Source organism: Homarus americanus, unplaced genomic scaffold (genome assembly GCF_018991925.1).
Source record: "Homarus americanus isolate GMGI-L3 unplaced genomic scaffold, GMGI_Hamer_2.0 scaffold13898, whole genome shotgun sequence".
NCBI classification, from domain to species: domain Eukaryota; kingdom Metazoa; phylum Arthropoda; class Malacostraca; order Decapoda; family Nephropidae; genus Homarus; species Homarus americanus.
Window position 1 is genome coordinate 46,793 of NW_024724896.1, and position 13,289 is coordinate 60,081.

Genomic DNA, 13,289 nt, shown 5'->3' on the forward strand with positions numbered 1-13,289 from the left:
GACTCTCTCTCTCTCTCTCTTCAAACCCCTTACATCAATTAAACGTGACTTGACAACACCGTAGACTTCACTCGTTAATCTCTCGCTCGTGATGGAGGAGAGAGAGAGAGAGAGAGAGAGAGAGAGAGATGGAAGCTATTGTTTATATAAGAGACGAATCAAAATCATCCTAGCCATTGTTTATATAAGAATCGAGTTAAAATCATCTGCTATTGTTTATAAATGAGTCGAGTTAAAATCATCCTAGCTATTGTTATATACGAGTCGAGTTAAAATCATCCTAGCTATTGTTTATATACGAGTCGAGTTAAAATCATCCTAGCTATTGTTTATATACGAGTCGAGTTAAATCATCCTGCTATTGTTTATATATACGAGTCGAGTTAAAATCATCCCAGCTATATGTTTATAAATGAGTCGAGTTAAAATCATCCCAGCTATTGTTTATATAAGATTCGAGTTAAAATCATCCAAGCTATTGTTTATAAATGAGTCGAGTTAAATCATCCTAGCTATTGTTTATATACGAGTCGAGTTAAAATCATCCTAGCTATTGTTTATATACGAGTCGAGTTAAAATCATCCTAGCTATTGTTTATATACGAGTCGAGTTAAAATCATCCTAGCTATTGTTTATATAATGAGTCGAGTTAAAATCATCCCAGCTATTGTTTATAAATGAGTCGAGTTAAAATCATCCTAGCTATTGTTTATAAATGAGTCGAGTTAAAATCATCTCCCAGCTATTGTTTATATACGAGTCAGAGTTAAAATCATCCCAGCTATTGTTTATAAATGAGTCGTGTTAAATCATCCTAGCTATTGTTTATATATGAGTCGAGTTAAAATCATCCAGCTATTGTTTATATACGAGTCGAGTTAAAATCATCCCAGCTATTGTTTATATATGAGTCGAGAAAATCATCCCAGCTATTGTTTATAAATGAGTCGAGTTAAAATCATCCTAGCTATTGTTTATAAATGAGTCGAGTTAAATCATCCTAGCTATTGTTTATAAATGAGTCGAGTTAAAATCATCCCAGCTATTATTTATATACGAGTCGAGTTAAAATCATCCCAGCTATTGTTTATATATGAGTCGAGTTAAAATCATCCTAGCTATTGTTTATAAATGAGTCGAGTTAAAATCATCCTAGCTATTGTTTATAAATGAGATTAAAATCATCCTAACTATTGTTTATAAATGAGTCGGTTAAAATCATCCCAGCTATTGTTTATAAACGAGTCGAGTTAAAATCATCCCAGCTATTGTTTATAAATGAGTCGAGTTAAAATCATCCTAGCTATTGTTTATAAATGAGTCGAGTTAAAATCATCCTAGCTATTGTTTATAAATGAGTCGAGTTAAATCATCCCAGCTATTATTTATATACGAGTCGAGTTAAAATCATCCCAGCTATTGTTTATAAATGAGTCGAGTTAAAATCATCCTAGCTATTGTTTATATACGAGTCGAGTTAAATCATCCTAGCTATTGTTTATATACGAGTCGAGTTAAAATCATCCCAGCTATTGTTTATATACAGTCGAGTTAAAATCATCCTAGCTATTGTTTATATAACGAGTCGAGTTAAAATCATCCTAGCTATTGTTTATAAATGAGTCGAGTTAAAATCATCCTAGCTATTGTTTATAAATGAGTCGAGTTAAAATCATCCAGCTATTGTTTATATACGAGTCGAGTTAAAAATCATCCTAGCTATTGTTTTTATATACGAGTCGAGTTAAAATCATCCTAGCTATTGTTTATATACGAGTCGAGTTAAAATCATCCTAGCTATTGTTTATAACTGAGTCGAGTTAAAATCATCCTAGCTATTGTTTATATACGAGTCAGTTAAATCATCTAGCTATTGTTTCAGAGTTAAATCATCCTAGCTATTGTTTATATACGAGTCGAGTTAAAATCATCCTAGCTATTGTTTATAAACGGAGTTAAAATCATCCTAGCTATTGTTTATATATAATGAGTTAAAATCATCCTAGCTATTGTTTATATATGTCGAGTTAAAATCATCCTAGCTATTGTTTATATACGAGTCGAGTTAAAATCATCCTAGCTATTGTTTAAAATAGTCGATTAAAATCATCCTAGCTATTGTTTATATACGAGTCGAGTTAAAACATCATCCTAGCTATTGTTTATAAATGAGTCGAGTTAAAATCATCCAGCTATTGTTTATATACAAGTCGAGTTAAAATCATCCTAGCTATTGTTTATATATGAGTCGAGTTAAAATCATCCTAGCTATTGTTTATATACGAGTCGAGTTAAAATCATCCTAGCTATTGTTTTATACGAGTCGAGTTAAAATCATCCTAGCTATTGTTTATATAGAGTCGAGTTAAAATCATCCCAGCTATTGTTTATATACGAGTCGAGTTAAAATCATCCTAGCTATTGTTTATAAACTGAGTCGAGTTAAAATCATCCTAGCTATTGTTTATATACGAGTCGAGTTAAAATCATCCCAGCTATTGTTTATATATTAGAGTCGAGTTAAATCATCCTAGCTATTGTTTATAAATGAGTCGAGTTAAAATCATCCTAGCTATTGTTTATATATCGTTCGAGTTAAAATCATCCTAGCTATTGTTTATAAATGAGTCGAGTTAAAATCATCCTAGCTATTGTTTATAAATGAGTCGAGTTAAAATCATCCTAGCTATTGTTTATAAACGAGTCGAGTTAAAATCATCCTAGCTATTGTTTATATACGAGTCGAGTTAAAATCATCCTAGCTATTGTTTATAAATGAGTCGAGTTAAAATCATCCTAGCTATTGTTTATATATGAGTCGAGTTAAAATCATCCTAGCTATTGTTTATATATGAGTCGAGTTAAAATCATCCTAGCTATTGTTTATAAATGAGTCGAGTTAAAATCATCCTAGCTATTGTTTATATACGAGTCGAGTTAAAATCATCCCAGCTATTGTTTATATACGAGTCGAGTTAAAATCATCCCAGCTATTGTTTATATATGAGTCGAGTTAAAATCATCCTAGCTATTGTTTATAAATGAGTCGAGTTAAAATCATCCTAGCTATTGTTTATATACGAGTCGAGTTAAATCATCCTAGCTATTGTTTATAAATGAGTCGAGTTAAAATCATCCCAGCTATTGTTTATATATGAGTCGAGTTAAATCATCCCAGCTATTGTTTATAAATGAGTCGAGTTAAAATCATCCCAGCTATTGTTTATATACGAGTCGAGTTAAAATCATCCTAGTTGTTTATAAATGAGTCGAGTTAAAATCATCCCAGCTATTGTTTATATACGAGTCGAGTTAAAATCATCCTAGCTATTGTTTATAAATGAGTCGAGTTAAATCATCCTAGCTATTGTTTATATATGAGTCGAGTTAAAATCATCCTAGCTATTGTTTATATACGAGTCGAGTTAAAATCATCCTAGCTATTGTTTATATACGAGTCGAGTTAAAATCATCCTAGCTATTGTTTATATACGAGTCGAGTTAAAATCATCCTAGCTATTGTTTATATACGGGTCGAGTTAAAATCATTCCAAGTTATTCCTTTATTTATCGATGGAATAATTAACTCTCTCCCTCTCTCCGTGTCCTCCTTATCACCTCCTTTATCTGTTATTATTCTCTGTGTCTTGTTATATTGTCATTATTCTTGTTCTTCACTCTTTCTTTTTATTGTTTTATTCTCTCTCTCTCTCTCTCACTCTCTCTCTCTCTCTCTCTCTCCCCACTCTCCCTCCTTCCTCACTGCTCGCCTCCTCTCTCTCCCTCACCTGCTGGCTCCCCCTCTCCCTCACCTGCTGGCTCCCCCCTCTCTCCCCTCACTCTGCTGGCTCCCCCTCTCCCCACTGGCTCCCTCCCCCCTCTCTCCTCACTGCTCCCTCCCCTCTCTCTCCTCACTGCTGGCCCTCTCCCTCACCTGCTGGCTCCCCCCTCTCCCCTCACTGCTCCCCCTCCCCTCTCTCCTCACTCGCTGGTCTCCTTTCTCCTCACTGCTGGCCCCTCTCTCCTCACTCCTGGAGCCTCCCTCTCTCCCTCACTCTCCCCCTGTCTCCTGCTGGCTCCCCTCTCTCCTCACTGCTGGCTCCCCCCCTCTCCCCCTCACCCGCTGGTTCCCCTCTCTCCCTCACTCCTGGCTCCCCCCTCCCCTCACCTCGCTGGCTCCCTCCTCTCTCCCCTCACTGCTGGCTCCCCCTCTTCCTCACTCTCTCACTGCTGCTCCCCCCTCTCTCCCCCTCACTGGCCCCTCCCCTCTCTCCTCACTCTCGCTGGCTCCCCCCCCTCTCTCCCTCACTCCCCCCTCACTCGCTCCCCCCTCTCTCCCTTACACGCTCCCTCCCTCTCTCCCCATTGCCTCCCTCCCCCCTCTCCCTCACTTGCTCCTCCCCTTCTCTCCTCACTGCTGGCTCCCTCTCTTCTCACCTCCACTGCTGGCTCCCCCCTCTCTCTCCCTCACTGGCTCCCTCCCTCTCTCCCTCACTCGCTGGCTCCCCCTCTCTCCTCCCTCCCCCTCTCCCCTCACTCTGCTGGCTCCCCTCTCTCCCCTTACACCGCCCCTCCCCCTCTCTCCCTCATTGCCCTCCCTCCCCTCTCTCCCTCACTTGCTCCCTCCCCTCTCTCCCTCACCTGCTGGCCCCCCTCTCTCCCTCACCTGCTCCCCTCCCTCTCTCCCTCATTCTCCCTCCTCTCTCTCCCCACCTGCCCCCTCCCCCTCTCCCTTTTACGCCCCTCCCCCTCTCTCCATTGCCTCCTCCCCTCTCTCCCCTCCACGCCCCTCCCCCCTCTCCCTCATTGCCTCCCTCTCTCTCTCCCTCACTCTCGCCCCTCCCTCTCTCCTCACCTCTGGCTCCCCCCTCTCCCCTCACTCGCTTTCCTCCCCCTCACTGCTGTCTCCCCCCTCTCCCTCACTCGCTGGCCCCTCTCTCCCTCACTCGCTGTCTCCCCCTCTCTCCCTCACCTGCTGTCTCCCCCTCTCTCCCTCACCGCTGGCTCCCTCTCCCCTCACTGCTGTCTCCCTCTCTCCTCACTCGCTGGCTCCCCCTCTCCCCCACCTGGCTCCCCCTCTCTCCCTGGCTCCTCTCTCCCTCACTCGCTGGCTCCCCCCTCTCTCCCTCACTCGCTGTCTCCTCTCCCTCACCTCGCCCCTCCCCCCTCTCCCCTCACTGCTGCTCCCCTCTCTCCCTCACTGCTCGCTCCCTCTCCCTCACTCCTGCCCCCTCCTCCTCACTGCTTCTCCCCCTCTCTCCCCCTCACTCGCTCCCCTCCCCCTTTCTCCCTTCCCTCCTCTCTCTCCCTCCTCTCTTCTTCCCCCCTCACTCCCTCCCCCCTCTCCCTCACCTGCTCTGCCCCTTCCTCCCTCCCCCCACTGCCCTCCCCTTCTCCCTCACTGCCTGCCCCTCTCTCCCCACTGCCTGCTCCCTCCTCTCCCCCTCACTGCTCCCTCCCCTCTCCCTCACCTGCCTGCCCCCCTCTCTCCCCCACTGCCCCCTCCCTCACCTGCCTCCCCTCCCTCTCTCCCTCACTCGCTCCTCTCCCCTCTCTCCCTCACCTCGCTCCTCTCCTCTCCCTCACTCCGCTCCTCCCCCTCTCCTCACTCGCTTCCTCTCTCTCCCTCACTCTGCTCTCCCTCTCCTCACTCGCTCCCTCCTCTCTCCCTCACCTGCCTCCCCTCTCTCCTCACTCTGCTCCCCCTCCTCCCCTCACTCTCTCCTCCTCTTCTCCTCCCTCACCTCCCTCCCCCTCTCCCTCACTCGTCTCCTCTCCCTCTCCGCCTCCTCCTCTCCTCACTCGCTCCCTCCCCTCTCCCTCACCTGCCTCCATTCTTCCTCACACCCCCTCGGTCGTGTACCCTAATCCAACTTTCTTCTTGTTTTTCTTTTTATTTTTCAACTTATTTTTCTTTTTGTTTTTTTTGTCATTTTGTTTTTGTCCAAGCTGTGAATGTTTTGCTGTGTGCGTGTGTGTGTGTGTGTGTGTGTGTGTGTGTGTGTGTGTGTGTGTGTGTGTGTGTGTGTGTTTTTGACCGTATGTGTATGTTTGTGTTGTGACTGTATTTGTGTGTGTATGTGTTTGTTTGACTGTATCTGAGTATGTGTTTTTGTGCCAACAGACTCAAGGGCCAATAGACTCGGGGGCAATAGACCCCGGGCAAGAAAGTATCACACCGGGCAACAAGACCTCCCTGCCCCTCCCCCTTCTGTACTGTGCAACATGTGCAACGCCACTACTACCTACACGCTTAAACTTCCGCTCCCACATAACCCGAATGACTGTATTGCTGTGTCCTGTGCAGTGTTCGATCTGCTGTGTCCTGTACAACATCCTGTGTCCTGTGGCGACCTGTGGTGTAATGGTCAGCATGCTCGCCTCGCAAGCGAGAAGACCAGGTTCGATCCCTGGGCAGGGTGAAACTATGAGCATGTTTCTTTACGCCATTTGCCTCTGTCTACCCAGCAGCAGTATTGGGGACCTGGATGTTAATCGATTTGCGGATCGTGTTCCGGGTAATGGTTAGCCAGTGCAGTTGGCGAGTTGTCCGATCTTCTCGGACTATTCCTTGACACTGGGTCATGCAGCTCGTTAACTCAGGGTGTGGTTGTTGTGTTGGCGACAGCTTCTACACCTTAAACAAATTCACACCTTGGTAACCCTTCGGCGGCCATCGTCGATTTCGAGGGACATCCACTATTATTATTATTATCTTGTGCCCTATACAATATGCTGTGTCCTGTACAACATGTCACCTGTAGTTACATTTGATTATACACAAACTAGGCAGTTTTAAGGACAATTGTGTCTTAACAATATTTTTTTTATGTAACTTCGATATAATGCGTAAATAAGAGTAAATACATAGTGTCTAATAGTGAACACCATCATTACTAACCTAACCTAACCTAACCTAACCTAACCTAACCTAACCCAACCTAACCTAACCTAACCTAACCTAACCTAACCTAACCTAACCTAAGCTAAGCTAACCAAACCTAACCTAATTTATGTCAAGTTTGGTTAAAATCATGACTCCCTGTACATATAACGTTAACTGATAAAACAAACACAGTGTACAGGTGAGTTACACAACGACGATATGTGATATACAGCGGACAGGTGAGATAACGATAATTGGAACCCATAGATAGTACACGTTGAGGGGATGATGGTACCCCGCCGAAGTACTGCTGAAGGCGTGGGTTAAAGCACTACCCTGGCAGGTCCTCAGGTAATGGGTTTATTAGTATCAGCTGTGACAGTAAGTGTATACAGTGTGTGTGTGGTTTATATTCGGTGTGGTGTACTGTCCTGGTATGATGTCAGGACTACACTTCCCCCGCGTGGCTGACACCCTAAGCTGACGCATTAATGTTTGACATGTCAGCACGTAAGCATGTTGATAGTTGCTTGTTTTCATTTTTTTACGTCACGACAGTTTAGTCAAAATGCTCTCTCAGCGGACAAATCAATCAATCAATCAATCAATCAATCAGTCAGTCAGTCAGTCAGTCATTCAAGTCAGTCAGTAAGTCTATCCTAGCAAGTCAGTCAATCAATCGTCCAGAGACAGTTACAATGGTAGTCACAATTCCGGTTAGACTGGCACCGGGAAACAGTCCAGGAGGTCAGATTAATGCCCCTGTCAGCCGAGGGAAGTAGTGGCGGAATACATGGGACGAGGACACGGTACCAAGACACGGTACCAAGACACGGTACTAGGACACGGTACCAAGACACGGGACCAGGACACGGTACCAAAACACGAGAGGGTAAAGATAGGGGAGGGGGGGAAGAGAAGGGTGAAAGAGAAGCGGGTGTTTAGGACATGTAAGAGGGGGAGAGAGGGATTAAAGAAGAGGAAGGGAGAGGAAGGTGAACAGGACGACAGGAGAGAGAGAGAAGGCAGATAGAGAGAGGAGAAGAGGGGAAGAGAGAGAGAGAGAGAGAGAGAGAGAGAGAGAGAGAGAGAGAGAGAGAGAAGAGGATAGAGATAAAGAGAAAGAGAGAGAGAGAAGACAGATAAAGAGATAAAGGGAGAGAAAGAAAATAAGAGGGGCAGTTAAGAGTAGAGAGGGGTAGGGAGAACACAAGTGAGATTTTCTATTACTGGTGAGAGTTTTCTAACACAGGTGAGAGTTTTCTAACACAGGTGAGAGTTTTCTAACACAGGTGAGAGTTTTCTAACACAGGTGAGAGTTTTCTAACACAGGTGAGAGTTTTCTAACATAGGTGAGAGTTTCCAACACAGGTGAGAGACAGGTGAGAGTTTCCTAACACAGGTGAGAGTTTTCTAACATAGGTGAGAGTTTCCTAACACAGGTGAGAGTTTTCTACTACAGGTGAGAGTTTTCTAACAAGGTGAGAGTTTTCTAACACAGGTGAGAGTTTTCTAACACAGGTGAGAGTTTTCTAACACAGGTGAGAGTTTTCTAACATAAGTGAGAGTTTTCTAACACAGGTGAGAGTTTTCTAACACAGGTGAGAGTTTTCTAACATACTAAACAATTGTTCTGTCTACGTAAACGTTTTTCTTCGTGGGTGATAAATTTCACGACGTAGGTGAGATCCTTCTACCTAAGGCTAACTTATTGTCAGGCAAGTGAAAGTTTACTTCATTAATTCATATTACACAAGCAGGTGAAAGTTTCCTTACCTATATTTAAGTTCTTTACTAAGGGATGTTTTCTATTGCAGGTGAAAGTTTTAACGCTGGTAAAAAAATTTGAAACAAACGTGATGGTTTTCTAACACAAGTAAAAATCTTCTTATGCGGTTGAAAGTTTTCTAACAGATGAAGTTTTTCTAGTGTGTCCGAGAGTTTTCTAAACCACTAAAAGTTTTCGAACTCATGTGAAACTTTTTAACACAAACAAATATTTGAATACACTGATGAATATTTTCTAACACTAGTGAAAGTCTCTACCACCAAGAACAGGTTGGAACACCAGTAAAATTTACCATCACAAGTGAAAGTTTCTAACAAGGATAAAAGTTTCTAACATGGGTATAGGTTTGTAAAACTGGTATTTTTCTGACATAAGTTTTCTAACACATCTACAACTTTTCTAACACAGATAAACGTTTTCTAGTAGATTATAGTTTTCTAAAACAGGGTCAAGTTTTCTAACAAGTGAGAGCTTTCTATGAGGTAAAAGTATTTTAGCACAGGTGAGTTTTCTAATATAGGAGAAAGTTTTCTAACACATTAATTTTCTTACACTCAAGTTTTATAGCACATTTGAAGATTTTCTAACACATGAAAGTTTTCTAACACTGGTGAAAGTTTCTAAAATAGGTAAAAATTTCTAACACCTGTGGAAGTTTTCTAACACAGGAAAGTTTTTAACACTGGTAAAAGTTTCTAAAATAGGTAAAAATTTCTAACGCCTGTGAATGTTTTCTAACACAGGTAAAAGTTTTCTAACAGGAAAAAAATTCTAAAACATTCATAAGGTTTCTAATGCAAGTATTTTCTAACACAGGTAAATAGAGTTTTCTAACACAGGTAAATAGAGTTTTCTAACACAAGTGAAGGTTCTCACCATCAAGAAAAGTTTTCTAACACAGAAGTAAATATCTAACACAGGTAAAGTTTTCCAACGCAGGTCAAATATATCTAACACGGATTAAAGTTTCCTCACACAAATAAAAATTTTCTAACAGGTAAAATTTTTTCGTAACAATCACGACATCTCTAACACGGGTGGCAGCACTGACCTGGTCTGGTGGTGGTGGGTCTTCAGCGCGGGGTGGTGGTGGTCGTGGAGGTGGTCCTGGTCGTCATCGTCGTTGTCGTCGCTTTTACCCTCGTCTGTCGTTCCCTCACTGCCTCCGCTGCCGCCACGTCTGCCAAGGAAAGAGAAGAATGTTAACACTATCTCACCAAAGTCTTAGTCTATGTGATGTTGGCAACACTGTCACACCTGATGTCTTAGTCTATGTGATGTTGGCAACACTGTCACCCCTGAATGTAGTCTCTGCAGTCATGGACACAGTTACCTACAGGGTTTATTATACGTACATACACCTATACACTAATGTATACGTGAGTGTATCCATACACTAAACTATGCGTACGTAGTAAAGTATACATACACACATACATAAAATTCTCCTCATATACGAGTCCTCCTCCTTCACCGCCCTTCTCGCCCTCAGTTGGTGGATGCAGTGGAGGTCCAACAAGAAGGAAGGACCACCCTGCCTCGCCTCCGTCTTGACAACCATTACCCTTGACGCTCATCACCAATATATTGAGTATGAGTCTGCCACAATACGTCCGGGGAGGGAGGGAGGAGGGGTAGGGGTGATGAAGGATAGGGGTGAGGGAGGGGAGGGAAGGGACGAGGTTACAGGATGAGGAAGGAGGAAGGGTGGGGTGAGGAAGGAATGAGGGAGGAAAAGGGAGGAGAAGAAAGGAAAGTGGGAGGAGGGGATGGGTACGGGGAAAGGAAAGATGGATATAGAAGGTGTGAAAAGAATGAGGGGGGCAGGGAAGTAGGAGGAAGAAGGAATAACTAGGAGGGTAAAGGAAAGGCCGGAATAAAATGGGGAAAGACGAGAGGAGAAAGAAGGGGAGGAGGTTGGAGGTGGGTGAAGATGGGGAGGGAGGAGGACGGAAACGAAGGGAGGAAAGGAGGAGGTTGGGGAAGGGGAAGGGAGAGAGGGGTGAGGAAGGAGGGGAGGGAGGGAGAGGGGTGGGAGGAAGGAGGGGGGAGGAGGGAGAGGGGTGAGGAAGTAGGGGAGGAGGGGAGAGGGGTGAGGAAGGAGGAGGAGGAGGGAGAGGGGTGAGGAAGGAGGGGAGGAGAGAGGGGTGAGGAAGGAGGGGGAGAGAAGGGAGAGGGGTGAGAAAGGAAAAAGGGAGGGAGAAGGGGTAAGGAAAGAGGGGGGAGGGAGATGGGTAAGGAAGGAGGGGGGAGGAGGGGAGAGAGGGGTGAGGAAGGAGGGGGAAGAGGGAGAGGGGTGAGGAAGGAGGGGGAGGAGGAGAGGGGTGAGGAAGGAGGGGAGGGGAAGGGAGAGGGGTGAGGAAGGAGGGGAGGAGGAGGGGTGAGGAAGGAGGGGAAGAGGGGAGAGGGGTGAGGGGAAGGAGGGGAGGAGGGAGAGGGGTAAGGAAGGAGGGGGGGGGAAGGGAGAGGGGTAAGGAAGGAGGGGAGGGGAAGGGAGAGGGAAGGAGGGGGGAGGGGGAGGAGGGAGAGTGGTGAGAAGGAGGGGGAGGAGGGAGAGGGGAAGGAAGGAGGGGGAGGGAGGGGAGAGGGGGTAAGGAAGGAGGGGGGGAGGAATAACAGAATCAGCTGGCTTTATCACACAGTCATCACCATCTTGAGGGTTTCAGGACGAGGGACACGCCAGCCTCTTCATCACCATCTGTTGTGGCTCCCCAGGACGAGGGACACGCCAGCCCTCTTCATCACCATCTGTTGTGGTTCCCAGGACGAGGACACGCCAGCCCTCTTCATCACCATCTGTTGTGGCTCCCCAGGACGAGGGACACGCCAGCCCCTCTTCATCACCATCTGTTGTGGCTCCCCAGGACGAGGACACGCCAGCCCTCTTCATCACCATCTGTTGTGGCTCCCCAGGACGAGGACACGCCACCTCTTCATCACCATCTGTTGTGGCTCCCCAGGACGAGGGACACGCCAGCCCTCTTCATCACCATCTGTTGTGGCTCCCCAGGACGAGGGACACGCCAGCCCTCTTCATCACCATCTGTCTAATGTCGTCACCAGCTGCAGATGGTCGCCACAGGGACCAGCTGACCAGTCTGTTCTCTTAATGCAAAATACCTCCCAATATGTTTGTGTTGGTAATGATGATGATGGTGATGATGATGATGATGATGATGATGATGGTGAACAAAATCTCACTGACACACACCTGATATCCTACAGTGTTATAAGTGTTGAAAGTAGATAAGATAAGTGTAAAAAGTGAAAGAGGATAAGGAAAAAAGTGTTTATAAGTTGTATATCAGACAGTGTGGTATGGAGGAGTGAGGAGGAGAGTCATCTGTCCTGAATTACAACCACAACACAACTTCAACAACATACTGACCATAAATTTACCCAAAGAAACAAACGACGATCAAACAAAGAGCATAAAAACGAAGAACTATAATAGAAAGCAGATCCAATCGTACATATTAAGGGATTGGATAAGAGTATAAACGTGAGAACTATAAGAGAATGAAGACCCAATCGTACATAATAAGGATCTGAATTAAAGACAAAAAAGTGAGGAACTATAAGAGAAACAAGATCCAATCGTACATAATAATGGACTGGATAAGGGTATAAGCGTGAGAAAATATAAGAGAAACAAGATCCAATCGTACATAATAATGGAATGGATAAGGGTATAAGCGTGAGAAAATATAAGAGAAACAAGATCAATGTAAATGAACGATGAAAGGTGAGAAAATATAGAGAAACAAGATCCAATCGTACATAATAATGGACTGGATAAGGGTATAAGCGTGAGAAAATATAAGAGAAACAAGATCCAATCGTACATAATAAGTGTGCGATTCTATCAAGGTACAGATAGCATACGAAGAAGACAAGGAGAAAACGTTACCTGAAGACGAGTGTACTGTAGAGGTGATGAGAGGCGTGGCCAGGTAGGAGGGTGAACACGGGAGATACCGGCGAATTCGGAGAAAAAATCTTAGGTATTTTTTTTTACATACGTATTTTTTTAAGATATTTTAGTGACGTTGATGCCTAGGAGAGATTGTAGGTTATATATAGAACAAATTATTGATGAGCGAGTTTGGAAAAGTCTACGAAAGTTTGTGAGGAAAAATAGTTTGGTGTTTGTGTTACTAAAATATTACTAAAAGTATTTGATGGTTAATTAGTGTTTAATAGTGTTTCCCCAGACAAGACCAGAATGATAACTACAAGTGTTATCCGGAAAGGTCTAGTACTGGGTGGGGATCGAAGCCTGGATCCCATATGCCATCTTCCCAACGACGACTGAACAGCCAAAAACATTCTGTGAGGCATGACAGTGAACAACGCCGCCGTGACATGACAGAAGACAGTTTTAGCAGCGAGCAAACGGTGTAGGACGGAGGCAGGCAACGATGCTGACTACCTGTGACATGTGCACAACAACAACAACAACAACAACAACAACAACAACAATAACAACAATAACAATAATAATAACAATAATAATAATAATAACAAACAATAATAATAATAATATATAATAATAATAATAATAATAATAATAATAATAATATATAATAATATTAATAACAATAATAATAATA

General features: G+C 44.1%; 1 protein-coding gene across 1 annotated transcript in view; it reads right to left on the bottom strand.

The window, feature by feature from the left end:
- The window catches only part of LOC121864584 (putative mediator of RNA polymerase II transcription subunit 12), a gene marked incomplete at its 3' end in the record, with an annotated part of 107,723 nt that overhangs the window by 43,002 nt on the left and 51,432 nt on the right, over positions 1-13,289 (bottom strand). The window contains 1 exon segment of the mRNA XM_042363650.1: positions 9,728-9,856. Within this exon segment, the coding sequence (XP_042219584.1) occupies positions 9,728-9,856 (129 nt within the window).